The following is a 17,900-nucleotide window of genomic DNA, read 5'->3' on the forward strand; positions in this document are numbered from 1 at the left end:
TGCATGGCCTAGCTGCCCCAAACAACTATGTACAAACCAGAGATATCAAAGATAAATTGGAAATTTTTCAGAAAGAAGGTGGTACTATTTTGAGGTATTGGGAATGACTTTTTGTAGAAGGTAGGACTTTAGCTGAGAATTAAAGGAAATCATGGAAGCCAGAAGGTGGAGATGGGAAAGAGAGAATTCCAGGCATAGCGGACATGAGTTTCCTCATTTGTAAAATGGAAATGATAGTATTTGTCACAGGGGAAATAGGTGGTGGGGGTTTTTAGGCATTCCTCTGTAAAGAATTACAACTCTCTAATACAGTCCAATTGGAATAAAATGGTCTTTTATTTGGGCACTGGAGAAAGTGACTGGGAGGGAAGTTGAAGACTTCCCTTTGTGGGAAGGAGATGGCTTAGAAACATTCTCCTCCTCAAATGGAAGGGAGGCCACAGCTTTTATAGAGGTTAGATGGGGTGACTATGTGACAATGAAAAGTTCCCTTTGGGAGTGGGGAAAGCTTGAATGAGGGGTGGGATGGGAAAGGTTTGAATGAGGGGTGGTGGTCCTGACTTTTGGAGCTATCTTTGTCCTGGGCACCACTTATCTCCCCCTACTTCTTAGGTGTGTCCATCCTTTAGTTTAACTTCTCAAGGAGAAAACATCTGAGTTAGTCCAGACCCATAACAGTATCTACCACACAGAGTTATTGTGAGGATCAATTGAGATATGTGCAATGTGCTTTGTAAATATTAGTAATTATCACTAGTGATTATTATAAAGTCCCATTCTGTTACCTTGTGATGGTATGTAAGTAGTAGGTTCCCCAAAGGTATGGCATAGGATTTCAATATCTGGCAGGAACTACCCAAGCTGGAAAGTACTAAATTAGTCAAATATTGTCTGTATGTATTTATCATCTAAAGACCAAAGGAACTAAGTGTGGAAGGACTTATGACTAGGTTAGGCATCAGGTGACTTCTCTCTGTCCCCCCACCCCCCACCTCTTTGGGCTATAGCAACTCATCAAACTGTCTTACTAAGGTATGGGGGTGAGGTCATTTGCTTGGATTTCACCCATTGAACTCATGTATCATTTGAAGTGCTGAAGAAAGCTTACAGATCATTAGTTACTAGATGGAGGGTGGGTGAGAGAAACTTAAAGCTACTATCTGAGGGGCCAGGGCAAATGGAAGCTTGAATAGAAATGAGATAACTCAATAAATCTCTAAATTACTCCTCTTCTGTCAGGGGTATCATCGCTCTTCCAGTCTCCCAGCCCATAAAACTTGGAGTCATCTTTGATTTTCCTGCTTCTTTTAATAAAAGCAATAATAATATAGGATAAACAGATATACGTGTGTATGCGCACACACACATATATATATTATGTATACACACAAATACAACATATATGCATGTATATGTATATATGTGTTTATATGTGTATATATATATATATATATATACACACACATACATGCACACATATATGCAGATAGATGGTACAATGGATAGAGATATAGAGATGTAGGGCTAGAGTCAGGAAGACCTGAGTTCAAATCCAGCCTTAAACATTTAGCTGTGAGACCCATGGCAAGTCATCTCTGTCTGGCCTCAGTTTTTTTTATCTATAAAATGAGGATAATAATAGCACCTACTTCCCAGGGTTGTTGAGAGGATTAAATGAGGTAATGTTTGTAAAGTGCTTAAGTATAATTCCTGGCACAGAGTAGGTACTTAATAAATGTTAGCTATTATTTTTTGTTGTTGTTATCAAATGTGCACACGCACACATAAACACACATTTTTGGAACAAGCAATCATTAATTCACTGAACAATAATTACAAAGGCTAATAATGTATTTGTCAAATGTAAACTCAGGATGGAACCTCCGGAATGGCTAAGATCCAAGGATCAAATTGAAAGGTCCTCCATGGACAATATCCACATGAAGTCAGCCGATAATACATTGACAAAAGCATTGAACAAATGGGTAAATTTTGTGGATTTGTTTGTCAAAACCGAGTGGTTTATGATGACAATTCATAACCAGATCATTGCCATAGAAAAAGCAAAGAATTATTCTTTAGAAGTTTAGACTTAAAGATCAATGTAGATTATATAAGCAAAAGGTAGAACCTCTAAAATATATCAATGCAGGTTTAAAAAAATTGAATACCTGTTGAATATCTAGCCAGACATGACGTAGAATTATACATTAGAAGCTGACTATCTTGAATTATGCCAAATTTCTTTATGGCAAATAAAGACCTGGAATAGCCTGGAGAACTCAATCAATCCAGAATACAAGAGCCAGACCATTATTACAGGTTGAACCATTGCCCTCAACTGCCAGGATATTTACAAGAACTTAAGAACATTGTTTTTGATAGATGTGACTAAGCTACATGGAACAATACACTTTCAGAATATAGACATCTAGAACAGAAGGTCAAAATTAAATGGGAAGAGTATCATTTTAGCTGTCCAGTCTGTTCCTAGAGTTGTATTAAACTTTTAATGAGCCTATATAGGTTGAGCCTATGCCTTAATACTCTTCCTGAACTCCAAAAAAGCAGTTATTTCATCTACCTGTACAATAATAGTCTGTAGAATATTAAATATATAAGAATAACAGGAAGATAGTGATTTGTCACAGACTTATTTCTATCTAAACCCCTTCAAACAGATAAGAACAAGACAATAATAGTAATGATAAAACAAAAGGTGAAAATAGTAATAATAATATTATCTCTCAGTTTGACAGGTTGAAAGTGCTCTCCCTACAACAATCCTGTAAGGTAGGAACAGTGTTATTATCACCCTCATTATAGAAGAAGGTATCCTGTCTAGTGCAAGGATTAGAGTATATTCGATAAAAGGGTTGGTGATAAGAACTGGGAATCTTTATTTTAATTTTAATTTTTTTTGCAACAAACATTTATTTTATTTTTCCAGTTACATGTAAAGGTAGTTTTCAACATTCATTTTCATAAGATTTAGAGTTCCAAATTTTTCTCCCTTCCTCTCTTTCCTCCCTCCTCCACAAGACAGCAACCAACCTGATATAGTTTATATATGTACAATCCACAAGTGCTTTTTTTTTTTTTTATTCTGTGTTCAATCAATATCAGTTCTTTCTCTGGGAGTGGATAGTATGCTTCATCATTAGTCCTTTGGGATTGCCTTGGATCACTGTATTGCTCACAGTAGTTAAAGTCATTCACAATTGCTCATAGAACAATATGGCTGTCACTGTGCACAATGTTCTCCCAGTTCTGCTCACTTCACTATACATCAGTTCATATGAGTCTTTCCAGGTTTTTCTGGAATCATCCTGCCTGTCATTTCTTATAGCACAATAATATTCCATTACAATCATATACCACAGCTTCTTCAGTCATTCACCAATTGATGGGCATTCCTTTGATTTCCAATTCTTAGCCACCACAAAGAGTTGCTATAAATATTTTTTTGTACAATTTTCCCCCTTTTCTCTTTTTCACAATTACTATTGTTAACTGTTTCCCTCCATCCTATTCTCTTCACCATGATATTCACTCTATTATCTACCTTCTTTCACCTTATCCCTCTTCAAACTGTCCCCTCCCCCAATCTGCTCTACCTTCTTTTGCTCCTCCCTCTTTTTTTTTCAGGGCAATGATGGTTAAGTGACTTGCCCAGGGTCACAGCTAGTAAAGTGTCTTGAGGCCAGATTTGAACTCAGGAGGACAGGGCTGGTGCTTTATTCACTGTGCCACCTAGCTGCCCCTGCTCCTCCCTCTTTATCTCCTTTCCCTCCTATTTTCCTGCAGGGTTAGATAGATTACTCAACCCAATTGAGTGTGTAAATTATTCCCACCTTGAGCCAATTCTGATGAGATTAAGGTTTTTGAGCCTATTCTGATGAGTGTTAGGCTCATTTACTGCCCAGAACTGGGAATCTTTAGCCTGAAAAAGGTTTAGTAGGGACATGACAAGCTATTTTCAAGTATTTGAAAGCCTGTCATCTGGAATGGAGATTGAATTTATTCTGATTAATATTAGAGGACTAAGCCATCAACAATGTGTGGAAACAGTAGAGAGGCAGATTTAGGCTACATGTAAGGAAAAACATCCTAATAATTAAAACTATGTCAAAGTAGAATGGTCTTCCTTTGGGAGGTAATGAGATCTCCTTTCTTGGAGGTCTTCAGGTAATGACTAGTTGGGGATATATGGTAAAAGGAATTCTCAGTTAAGCATGATTTGCCTTTCATATCCCTTATTACTCAGATATTCTGTGATTCTGTGAAATACTAAAAAGTATAGTACTGAACACAAGTACAGTTCCAGAAGAGAGTTTCATTGCATGGAAACAAGTGGAAATTTTAAGGAATAAATGGGTTTGAGCTAGTCTGGAAGACTGCCATCTGCCTCCCCTTAGTTGTTTACAGGCTTAATGTGTAATCCATTGCCTCTTTCCATAGTGGGGGGAGGTGAGGTGTTATGTCATGTGATTTTTAAAAATTTAGGTCCCTTCTCCAATCACTAAAACCAACCCATTTGACATTGTCACAGAATCTTTCTGGGGGAAATATACAGTACTACTAGTCACTACAATTGTATTTTTTATCTTTTGTTTGAAACATATATACTAATAGTTGTAGAAATTGGGTTGGCAAACTGGGATGCTACAAATGTTGGGTTCCAAAAACAGAGATACCTTAAGAAATTAAAAATTCTTCATAGAATGATAGAATATGAAAATTCGAAGGTACTTAGATATCATCTAGGATAGTAGTGTCAAAATAAAATCTAACCTGTGCCACTAAACTGTATTTAAGGATCCTTGCAGGTGGCATATTATCTTAAACCATCTATTAACATCATTTATGTTCTATTATATTTTGATTTATGTTGTGAAATATTTCTCAATTATATTTTAATCTGATTACTGGTCAGGGGAGTTGATGCTTTTCATCTTTCATTTTTGAAGAAGACCAATGACATCATGGGTGAAGTCTTGACTGGTGCATGAATTGCATTTAAGTGAGGCAGAGTTGTACAAAGTCTTCAGCCTCTCTCTTCCAGAATCATTGAAATCCAGCAACAAGACAAAATTCAGGATGACTAACAATGGCTCAGAATGTAGTGAATGATCTTGGTTTCTTTGATGTCTGACCAAGCTCTAAGAGCTGCTTTAGCTGCCTTCATGGCTGCTAGAACAAAATGTTCTTATACACCCATTCTGCTAGGGGAAGTCTTTATATGCTTGGGGATGATGCCCTACCAAACTCATCAACAGGTTTGAGTTCAGTAGGTTATCCTCAACTTGGTTTAGCCCATCTGCTGCAAAGGTTTTACCAAGCTGTGGCTGCTACACATGCTATAGTTTCTTGGAACCACAGGTGAGGGTTGGGTGAGAGGTGGACATGAAAGATACATGAGGAGTCCTGAAAAGGACTCAACAGCCCTCATACCACATTGGTGCTGGTCCTTCCTGAACATTCCATATAACCTGAGGTGAGTTGTACAGCATTTGACACCTCTGATCTAGTCCAATTTTCTCATTTTATAGAAAAGGAAACTGAAGTTTGGAAAAGAGAAATGACCTGAGCAAGACCACATACCTTACAAGCCTAGAGCAAGGACTCAAATCAAATTCAATGATTTTTCTACTATTCTGCAATCCTAGTCTTTTCAAGGCCATTGCTTTGTTATTGTAAAATTATAAGAATAATAACTGACATTTATATGATGCTTTAAGATATGCAATATAATTTACATGCCTTTTCTCATTTGATCCTTACAACAACTCTGTGAGGAACATACCACAGCTATTGTTATACTTATTTTACAGAAAGGGAAACTGAGGGTCAGCAATGATAAATTATATGCCCTGGGATCACATATTTAGTAAGTGTTAAAGTAAGGATTTAAACTGGTCTCTGTTGACTCCAAATGCATTACTCTTTCCATTACAACAGGGATATACTAGAGTCTTCTCAAATAGACTTAGCCTATTGTAAAGTTTTCAATGTTAGGAAAACACTTGGAGAATCTGAAAATACTACTAATAAGGGCTTGATTTATTGGTGTTTTTCCCCCTAGACTTAAGATAGTGACAGGTAAAATGTTAATAATGCATATTAAACTTAAAATTTTGTTTTAGGTAGATTTTGGGGGGGGGTGGAGGTGGAATGAAGCTGATTGTTAAACATTTATGAACAACACCACTGAACTATACTCTGCTGCCATGGCAGATTATTGGTTATGACTTTCATTTCCTCACTACTCAATACTGCCTGGAACATCCCCCAATCGGCATGACCAAGGTTACAATTAGGATAAGAAGCTTATCACATGATATAAAAATCAAGGCCAGTGCATTTTTAAAAGCAGAATTAACATTTAAGTCTAGAAATAAATCATGTCAACTCATTCAGGCAGAACGAATTACAGCACTACAGGAAAAAAAAACCACACACACACAACTTGCTTGTTGTTCATTAGGGACAAATTTAGAATGTCTCTCTTAATGCATTATAAAGGAGTAAAAATTCTCACCTAATAAGCATTGGTCAAGTACATGGGTTTTTTTGTTTTTTGTTTTTGTTTTGGTTATTTGGGTTTTTTGTTTTTTTTTTTTTGCCAGAGCCAAACCTGGAAAATGTTTCCTGGCTTTTTGATTCAGGTCAGCATGAGCTCTTATCCAATGGAAGGGACCAAGATGAAACAGTCTCGATCTCTCAAACTGCCCTAGTTTGACTAATATAGTGGTCCTCAAAATGTGATTTGGGGACTCCTGAGGTGGGAATCCTGGTCCCTTTCAGATTTTTGTAATTAAAGTATTGGGATATATGTTCTAGAAAGAAGTTCACTGAAGCATTAGAAGCATCTTTGAGATAGCTCCAGCAGCAGAAAAGATGATGGGGATGATCTATACTTTCATCTTGTTCCCACACAATTTGATTTCTTCTACTAGCTCTCTACATTTTGAAAGCTTTTTATTCGATGTAGTTTGGAGGTTATGAGGTTTTGGTATGGTGACAGCTATCATAAACATTATTCTTCATTTTTTATAGATCAGTATTATGTTCAAAGATTTGGGTGCAAGAACTCTACCTGGAACAATGGCCCATTCGTCATTCAGTTTATTTACAGAATTCTCAAGAATACTGGAAGTTCTATATTTGTTGTACAGGAATTTGCTATGTGTTAGTTTACAGAAGATAGCAAGTGTCTGACATACAATGCAAGGTATTTGCCTGTCCTTAAGAGTGCTCCTTGATAGTGGTACCTTTCCTCCTATGGTTCCCACCATGGCAAAAATGAGAACATATACTATTGTGGGCAAATTCTTCAATGTTTTCACAGTTTTGCCCAAATATTATGCAAGAATGTATCTTCAAAAAGTTCTTTTCAAAAGTCTCATCTAAATATGCCAAGCTCCTATTGCAAATGATTTAAGACATTGGTTTTATTTTTGTCATCTATTGTGTTATTGGGTAGAGTCTCTAGAGTGATTATCAGTGACCCAAGGTTCTTCAGCTTTTCCCTCTCTAGAATTTAGTAGCTCCTAAATCTCACTTTTTAGTTAAACTAATCTGGATGTAGGGATGAAATTAATTTCTTATGATTGCCCTGTATTGCCCTGCAATATGTTATAGTGTAACTTGGAGGTAATGCTACCATCGATAAAAAATAATTCTTGAAAGTCCTTGGCTAAGATCTGTTTATAATTTTGTTATGATAGTGTATATCATATACTGTAATAGTATTCTGTATGACATGATATAATTAATAACAGCTAACATTTATAAAGCACTCTAGGGTTTACAAAACACTTTATATTAATTCATTTGACCCTCCCAACAATCCTGTGGGGCAAGTACTATTATTAGCCCCTATTTTACAGGTGAGGAAGTTTAAGTAGAGAGGTGAATTGACTTTTGCAGAGTCGTGCATCTATTAAATGTCTGAGGTAGGATTTGAATTTAGGATTTCTTGACTCTGAATGCTGTTCTCTATCTACTGTGCCACCTAGCTGCCCCTAGTTAATAATTGCCATAATCTATCTCATATTTTTATGTAATTTAGATAGAAATAGTCCTGGTATTGTTATCATGGTCATTTAGAACCTATTACATTTTCAGTTCTTTACTAGACACCACGTGGGGGAGGAAAGGTTCAAAAGAAATGGATCCCCTTCTTGAAGAAGTTCTCAACAAGACTGTTGGTAACACATCTAACCTAAATGAAACAACAGTTAATAATACAAGATAGATATGATTAACCCCTACAGTTTGTGCAAAGAAGTTCAGAAGAGGGTAAGATCATTGACTGCTGGAGTGGTCAGGGTAGACCATGGAGGCAGAGGCCCTCAAAGGATGAAAAGAAATTGGATAGGCAGAGAGGAGAGGTAGAGTTCATTCCTTTGATCTAGTACAAGCAGAAAAAGGAAAGCAGACCTGAGCATTGTGGTAAAAAGTACGCCAGTTTTTGAAGGACCACCCTTTCGGGGAGGAGACCGATGGCCATGCATGGGCTACGCATGCCAGCCCGGCTGCTAAGCACTCCACTTCCAGGGTGCGAGCTTAAAAGGCAAGGAAAGAACGGAAGCGGGAGGTCTTTCCTGCTCTCCTGGTCCAATGACTGTGCTGCACACACAGACGCTGACTGGAGTTGGACTCGGCCCGGCTCGCCGTAGAAGCACGTGCTTGACTCGGCTCTCTCCCCCCAAAGGTGGCCTTGGGCTTTTGGTGAGTTTTATATGGAATATAGACTAAGCTTAGACTTAAGACTATTTGTTTTGTATTTCTAATTTCCTATCCCTCTAATCAACATCACCTTGTAACTACGAAACAATAAAAGCTCTAACTAGAGACCAGAAGCTTCTTCCATTTACTAGTCTGGGAGATAAATTAAGGGAAAGGTTAAAGAGGGGAGATTAATGCTCTAGTATCCAATTTTAAATCTCACAGCATGATATGGACAGTGAGGAGAAAACTGTGACTAACATATAATATACCTATTGGAGAGTAGTAGGAAATAAGGTTATCTCTTGGATTGTGAAGGGCCTTGAAAGCCCAGCAAAGAAGTGTAGAATTGATACAATAGAACACAGGGTGCCATTGGAATATTTTTGAGAAGAGAGTTTTGCAATGAATATAGCATTTAAGGAGTAGCTATGAAAGATTGGCATAGAAGTATAATGTTTGTGGAGCTATGAATTAGTATAATAATTTTGAGAGTAAATTTCATAAGAAATAATTTTGATGCCAGTAAGTGACTAATTTTTTTTTTATTCATAGATCTCACTGCTAAATGGACATATACCTCAAGGGGGTCAAAGGCAGAAAGATTCCACATAAATCAAAATATTTAAAGCACCTTTCTTTTCTTTTTGAAGCAAAGAACTAGAAACAATGAAGATGCCCATTGATTTTGGTTTATGAATATACAGTGTAATGTGCACTGTAAAAATGATGAATATAAAGGATTCAGAGAAACATGGGAAGACTTATATGCTCTGATACAGAGTGAAGTATAGTCAAGAAAACAATTTTCATAATGAATACAAGAATCCCATTGGAAAAAGCAACAACAATATGAAATTGAAAACTACATAATTATAAAAACTAAATTCCTTAAGAAGAGATGAAGAAAGGTACCATATTCCTTTCTCTGCAGAGATGAGTGACTATAGGTGTTGAATGTTATTTATGCTGTTGGACTAGGTTGATGCGTTACTTAGTTTTGCTAAACTGCTTTTTTATTCATGGGTTATAAGAGTAGGTTTACTGAAGGCAGGGGACATTAACATTGGTAATGAGGGTGATGTAAAAACAAAAGATATTAATAATTCTAAAAATAATAAAAATGAAGTGGCATTGAAGGAAAGTTAATTTCTTCTTTCCCACAGAAGTACTACTTCAATGCCTTGTCATAATGGCTCTGGGCTCCTGAAGACTATACAGAATGTTCCAGAAAGTATTAGTGCCATCTTAAGCTTTAATATTTTAAATTTTCATAGCTTAATATGGCACTAAGATTTTCTGGAACACGCTGTATATATGTACACACATAAACACACATACATATTTATATGTGTTTAAATACAAATATATGTATACATAACATTGTTAGAGTCATTATGTATATTTTTTCCTGGGTATGATTACTTCATTCTATAACAGATTATGTAAATCTTCCCATGTTTTTCTAAATCCTTTATGTTCATTATTTTTTAGAGTGTACATTATACTGTACATTCATATGCCAAAATTAGTGGTCATCTTCATTGTTTCCAATTCTTTGCTACTAAAAAAAAGTATTGCTGTGAATATTTTAGCTTATGTATGTATTAACATCTATAGATATACATATATGTGTATAATGCATGTACATGTGTATATATGTGCATATAAAAAAGGAAGCAACTGAAATTTTGTTTGACTCAGATCCCATTGCTGGGCCTATTTTCCAAGGAGAATAAAGACAGAAAGATCCCACATAAACCAAATTATTCACAGCAACACTTTAGTAGCAAAGAAGTGAAAACAATGATAAGATGCCAATTGATTTTGGCACATGAATGTAAGGGTATGTATGGATAATATACACATATGCATGCATATATGTACATATACACAGATATGTAGCTATCCCCTGAAGGACCCTGAGAAACTGAGACCTATGGCAGTGGAAGCAGCTGCAGCCCAAATGAAACCACAGTCTTTCTGAGAACTGAAGTTATCTTTCAGCAGCATGCAGGATAGATTCTGTTCTCCCCTTGCCTCTTTCCCATTTTGTTCAATTACTCCATGCTACTAACTAAAATTTATGGTTCCAGCTCTTCTCTTCCAGGAACTGGGATAACAACTCTGTCATGAATTTACATTTTGTACTTATCTTCTGGCCTTTTCAGTTGAGGGCAATGTTGGTGCTGGTGCTGATGCAAGATTGGAGGTGCCAGCAATTGTACTCAGAAAGGATAATTGCAATCATAATCAGTCATTTGCACCTTCCAGCAGAGGAGCAAGTGATTAATTGCATCAGAAATCATTTCATTAACACAACTAATAAAAGGTGTCATTATGTTTTCAATTAATGCTTTTTATCTGAGGATTTCAATGGGGCTTCAAGTATCTCCACAGTTTATATATAAAGTCCACATTTTCACACAGGCATCTGGTGCTCAAGAAGATTCTAGGTTTAGGAATTGTGGGCATATACTTCCCTATTTCACACGTGCACATCCTCTCCTTCTACTCCACTACATTCTCCTCCCCAAATAGGAACAAGACTTTAAAGAGATATTAATGAGAAAATCCATTCATCTCTATTGCTTACAGATGGAATTATCCCCTAAAAATTATTTGTATGAGAATAGACTGTCCTGTTCTTTTAGAGATGATAGTTTGAAGAAGAGATGAAAAATAATGGGATAGAAAAATCTAAAAACTTAGGTTCTAGTCCCAGATCTGATGCTCACTAGCCATAGAAACTTTTTTTTTCCCTTTTGTTTCTTGTTTTTCTTTTTGCGGTGAAATGTAACACAATATGTGCATCCATGCCAGTGGGAAGAAAAAAAAATATAGGGAATATCCTTCCATGATTTCTTGAATGTTTTTTTTTTCCTTTCTGAAGGCAATATTGCTTTCAACTAGCCTGTGTGTGTGTGTGTGTGTGTGTGTGTGTGATAAACATAAGGTTTTTTGACTCTCAATTTCCTTATCCATAAAATGGGGATTATGTTACTGATCCTTTCTGCCTCATAGATTTATTGTGAGAAAAGTATTTTGAAATTCTCAAAGTGTTATAGAAATATGTTATCATCATCATCAATGAAGTTCTTAACCTGGACACTCTGAATGTATTAAAATTTTCAATTATTCAATATAATTCAATAATAATAATAATAATTCAAGAATTATTCAAGAATTCAGTATGACTGGTTTCCTTTGTTACCCTATGTATTTTATTTTATACATTTTGTGAAAGGTTTGATAGGCTTCACCGGACCATAAAAGGAGTCCATGACCCCCAAAAGTTTAAGAACACCCTATTACAAATACATATGGGATGCAAAGTAATGGCTCTTAACCAAAATATTTTGGGCAAGTCACCCAACCTCCTTGAGCTTTTAAGCCTTTATCTGCAAGATAAGGTTGATTCTAGAACTATAGAACCAGAAGAAAGAGATCATTGTTCTTGCCCTACCTAGTTCAATGGGTTGTTTTAGGGAAGCAATGGAATAATGTTCATGAAAACATTATATACTGTAAAGTATTATGCAAATGTCAGAGGTTGTCATTATTTTAAGAAGCATGTGAACAGCTCTCACAATCTTTTAAGGTGCCATATTGCTATGTCAGGTAGCCATTATATCTAGAAATTTGTTTTTCAAATATCAGACTCCTGACTCTGATAATTTATTTTTTCTGTTATTCTGTTAAGAAAATCAGAATTTATGCTCACCAAAAAAAAAGCCAATAAAATAGTCTTTCATTTCAATGAAGATGATTACCAATTTTCCCATGGCTTCTTTTCCTCTCCAGCCTCAACCACTCTAGTCTTTTATTCATATTGACCTATTATTGAAAACTTCAGGCTATTCCAATCAGTTATCCATCATTACTAAACTGGATACATGATGATGGAACAAAAGCAGGGGATTTGTGAAAGAATATTTTTCTAAATGACAGTTTCCCATTTATAGTACTTTCATTCCCCAATCCTTTGGGAACCATTTTTATATGTTATTTTACTTTCCCATTATGTGCAAAAACAAAGTTTAACATTTGTTTTGAAAAATTTTGAGTTCCAAATTCTCTCTCTCCCTCCTATTCCTAGCCCTACCCCTCCCTAACATGGTAAGCAATTTGATATAGTTTATACATATGCAGTCATGAAAAACATATTTCCATATTAGTCATGTTGTGAAAGAAAACACAGACCAAAAAAAAAAAACCCTTTGGAAAACTTTTAAAGAGGGTTTGCTTCTATTGTGTGAAAGAGATCACAACCATATTTCAACTGCCTAGTTCTGTCTAGGAGACAAAAACCATGCCAGACATGTCCATGCATCTATTCTACCACATGACATAGTTGCTATATTTACCTTATGAACAGAATGGGGAAAGATCTTTTCCCCTACCAATAATCGGACTATTGCATCCCATCTCTCCACGGCCTGGTAGTCCCATGCAGTCACCATGAATGCAATCTGTTTAGGGGGGAGTTGCATCTCCCGGGCAGCAAAAACTGTCCCATCAGCCCCAACTTTGAAGTCCAAATTGTTGGTCTCATACTGCACTTCCTTGGTACTGCTACAGCTGCTGAATTTTACTAGAAGAAAGGTTTAAAAAAAAGAGATGTGTTATGATATAACTCTTGATCAGAAAACAACAACAAATCAAATATGCATCTTCACAGGTTTCATTTTTCCATGGCATGTTTAAGATCTCAAAGACATTTGAAGGGGGTGGCAGGAGTGATTTAACTGTTATTTTGACCTTCAGGAAAGTATTGTCTTTTATCTTCATACTCGGGGGAATTGGCTGCTGGCTTTAAAAAAGCAGGAGAGGGGCTCCTGATACAATTTCATTATATCTAAAACACAGCTGTTCTCCATTTCTACAAATGGATTTTTCTCTTGTCACAATGATCTCAGAATTCAACTGGAAGCTATTAACTACAGGGTGGGTACTTTCTACCTGAAATATATTCCTTGCTTCAATAGCCTGTCTACCATATGCAAGCCTCTCTTCACAATAAACGAATGCTTAAAACCCCTTAATTATTGTATCTTGTTCTAAGAGAAGGCCAAATGCAGGGAATGTTTAAAAAAATTGGAGGGGGGGGATATGCAATCTGCAGACCACCAAAGGAGAACTGTAATCCCATGCTCAGTGACTATTTGGCTTACTTTGCTAATGAGAGCCATCACACAACTCTGAGGCCTGCTGCAAAATGAGATACACGAGACTTTCCAACAGGGCTGGACCAGAGCACAAGCAGCATCAAAGTGGGTGGCGGTTGGGAGGGGTATGTAGGAACACACTTCACTGGTTAATTGAAAATATAGAATTAAAACAGATATTCCACTGACACTGCTGGGCGCAGCACACACCGCTTTGCTTCCAAAACATTAATTAGCCAACAGAATTGATAGCACACCTCTTAATGATTTCAGGATTGAGTCCATATTTAACTCTGCTATGGAAAGAGAGGCTATTTTTTTTCCAAGCTGCACATTCATTTAAATCACATTAGTACGTTTTTTATATGTATATGCTTTTGAAGCCACCACAGAATGTATCAGTAAATTATGAGGTACCCACAGTGTCACATTCCGTTGATAAAAAAAAAATCCCAAACTCCACTATAGATAAAGTTACATAGTATTTATAAAAATGTGAAGATCTAAGCAATTATGATGAGAGGATTAGTTTAAGCAATTTTTCTGTCACTGCATGCATGATTTAATTACTATTTATTCTAAAATCTCAAAAAAAAAAGCTACTAAGTTTCATTGGAGAAAGCTTCCCCCCTCCCACCCTTCACCTTTCATTGTTTCTCTCCTTGAAATAATCAGTCACTGGTGGGCTGCCTCATCACTCTGATGCTTCCCCAGGTACCTCTATCTTCTACCTCTCAGATTAAGAAAACAAAGGTTTCTAAATATGCAGAAAATGACCCTTGTCATTTTTTCTGGGCATAAGGACAAAGTATGTCCAGGGCTCACAGAGTTCCACAAACAGCTCCTTTAAGGGAATGGGCTGAAATTCTCAGCTCCAGTGAGAGGTTGGTAAGAGGGATAGATTTTTCACTTCTTAATGAGGAAATAATTACATTTTTTCAAGTGAGAGGAGAAATCTGAAATGCTCTGATAGTTCCCTTTCCCAACAGTAAACAAATTAAAGTCAGCTACAAACTTACTGGATCAATCACTTCTGACACCACACTGTCATTGACAGAAACATGACAGTTACATGATTGCTGTGAAATCTGTGCAAAACATATTAATAAAATCTTTTGTTCCGGAAAAGCAGATCTCTAACAAAACAAAGTGTTTCTATCAGTCCTAGGGAGTCAGCAATGGAGACTGAATTGGGCCTCAGAGAATCAAGGCTTATACCCATGCTGTACTACTTACAAGCTATGTGACCTTAGATCAGTCACTTTCCCCTCTCTGGGCCTCATTTTCCTTATCTTGAAAATTAGGGGTGGGACTAGATGTTCTCAAGGGTTCATTCAAGCTCTAAATACTATGATCCTGTGATAAAACTGTATGCTTGCTTTTAAGGGAATCTAATATACAGAAACATATGTGGACTGCCCCCCCATTGGAATTATTCATTTGATAGAACCATTTTTTTACCTTTTAAAAGGTACAAAAGGAATTTACCTATGGGAGTTCCCCTGGTGTACTTGAACATCATTTGCTTATCAAAAACCCCACTTATAACTATATCTCTTTTTGGAGGAACAGCTAGTGATAGAAACCAAAGTCCACCTATATACTTACATGGAAATTAGGGAGGATGAGTGTTGTGACATTTATATGTATGTTACTGTGTATGTGTACACACAGGATATGTATTTGTATGTAAATGCTGCTCTTGAGAATCAGTGACACATAGCCTGTCATGGGACTGAACAAGCTAATCTGGGTCCTGTTACCTTGGCCGTTCTGTTCACAGAGTTTGGCCTGTAGTAAGCAGCTGAAGCTGCTGCCCACAAGGTCTAAAGCCGCTTATGGAATTATCTTTCATCCTCTGTGAGCTGTGGATTGCTTGTACTCAAAAACTCCTGCCTCCATTCTCCTCTCCCCCAACCCCCAACACCATGCCAATCTGTCAGTGCTGTCAACCACAGCTGGTCTCTCAGTTGTGCAGGGGGGCTAAGGCCCTGATTCAGTGTCACCCCGGAGTTCTTTGAGCTGACCACCTGCTATGTGTCTGCCCTCCTTGAGTCCACCAGGGTATTCTGCTTTTACCCATTCTTCTCACAGCAGGACTACTGGATTGACTTTCTGTGGTCCCTGCTCCAGTGCCTGTGGAGTGGCTGAGTTCCAGGAATGTGCCACGGGAGCCTTTGTCCTACTCTTTGATGGGGTGCATGACACTGGTTGATTCAGTCCAGTGGCAGAGCTCAGAGATGGCAACAGGCCCGTGTCTTTCACAAAGGCACAGTGATGAGGTTACTTCCCTGCAGACTCATGGACCACATCCCCTGCCTGCCTGTCAGAAGAGATGCTAGTTCCCTTAGCTTCACTGTTCATCCCCTTGTCAGAAGACCACATGTGCTGCTATACCCAGCTCTTCACTTTAGAAACCTTAAAGTCTTATACAGCAACACTGATTCCAACCTGTGGCTGGGGGAGGTTTTTTAACCTTGGTAAATGCCACCATTAACAACTACCATAATACCTTATACAAAGGCACTAAAAACGGTTTGTTGAATGAATGAATGAATCAGGTATATAGGCTATAGGGACACATACAAAAATGTTTGTGTGTATATTTGAACTCAGGAAGATGATTCTTCCTGAATTCAGGCCTGGCACTCTATCTACTGTACCCCTTAGCTGCCTTTTCTTAAAAGAAGTGCCCAGATAACTGAACACAGAACATAATTAGTCTGATTATGGCAGCAGACAACAGGACTATCACCTCCCACACAAAGGATCCTATACTTCTATTAAAATAACTCAAGATCGAGGTTGTTTTCAACCAATTATATATTATTAGGCACCTCCTAGGTGCCAGGCTCTTCTAGGTTCTAGGTATACAAGTACAACAAATGAAACAATTCCTACTTGCAATGAGCTTACAATGGGGGAGATGATGAAACTGACAAAGCATATGCATGTGTGTATGTATAGATAGATGCATGTCTATACTCTGTACACTTAAGTGTATATATATATATATATATACACTTACATAGATAATTAATTAATAAATTTAAATATAAGTAAATAGTTAAATATGAGTTCGTTTGGGAGTGCACTAACAGGGAAATCAGGAAAAGTTTCATGTAGAAGATAATACATGAACAACATCTGAAAAGAAGTGATGGATTCCATGAGGCAAGGGTAAGGAGGGAGTATGTTGTAGCCATAGAGGGCAGTCACTGCAAAGGCATGTAGATGGGAAAAGGAGAGCCATGTGAGGAACAGAGAGAAGGCAAATTTGGCTAAATCACAGAGTACAGAAGGGATAGTAATATTCAACAAGGCTGGAAATATGGGATGGGACCAGGTTGTGCAGGACTTTAAAAACTAAACAGAGGAGTTTGTATTTTATGCTACAGTCTCTGGGAAGTCACTAGAATTGACTGAGTAGGGGAGTCACACACATGTTCACATCTATGCTTAAGGAAAATTACTTTGGCAGCAATGTGGCATGGGAAGAGACTTGAGATAGTGTGACTAACTAGAATATGTGGATACAAGCAAAGTGAGAGGAGATGAAGTTTGAACTATTATGAGAACTGTGTGAGCTGAGAAAAGGGGTTGCATTTGAGAGATATTTTTAAGGTAGATATGGGAAGATTTGGTATTGATTGGATATGTGGGGTGAGGAATACAGTTTAATGTTGAGATTGTGAAGCTGAGACACTGGAAGGTTGGTAATGCCTTCGATAGAAATTAGGCAGTTTTGAAGGGAAAGGGTTTGACAGAAAATAGGAATTCAGTGTTTAACATGTTGAGTGCAAGATAATGCCAGGACATCTAGTTTGAATTGACCAATAATCAATTATTGTTGCAGGACTGATGTTCCAGGGAGAAACTTAGCTGCACATTGTTCTGCTGACTCATACTGTATTCATAAGTTCATTAAAGTTCTCTCAATCTTTATCACATGAATTACTTTTCTAGTCATGTTGTCTTCATCTCATGCTTGTGAAATTG

At 37.1% G+C, this 17,900-nt stretch overlaps 1 protein-coding gene across 2 annotated transcripts in view; it reads right to left on the reverse strand.

Annotated features, from left to right (window-relative positions):
* CDH4 (cadherin 4) overlaps positions 1–17,900 on the reverse strand; it is a 1,225,586-nt gene that overhangs the window by 458,164 nt on the left and 749,522 nt on the right. For both annotated transcript variants that reach the window (XM_043984728.1, XM_043984729.1), the window contains exon 3: positions 13,101–13,327. In XM_043984728.1, the coding sequence (XP_043840663.1) occupies positions 13,101–13,327 (227 nt within the window). The remainder of the gene's footprint in view (positions 1–13,100; positions 13,328–17,900) is intronic.

Source organism: Dromiciops gliroides, chromosome 2 (genome assembly GCF_019393635.1).
Source record: "Dromiciops gliroides isolate mDroGli1 chromosome 2, mDroGli1.pri, whole genome shotgun sequence".
Taxonomy (NCBI): domain Eukaryota; kingdom Metazoa; phylum Chordata; class Mammalia; order Microbiotheria; family Microbiotheriidae; genus Dromiciops; species Dromiciops gliroides.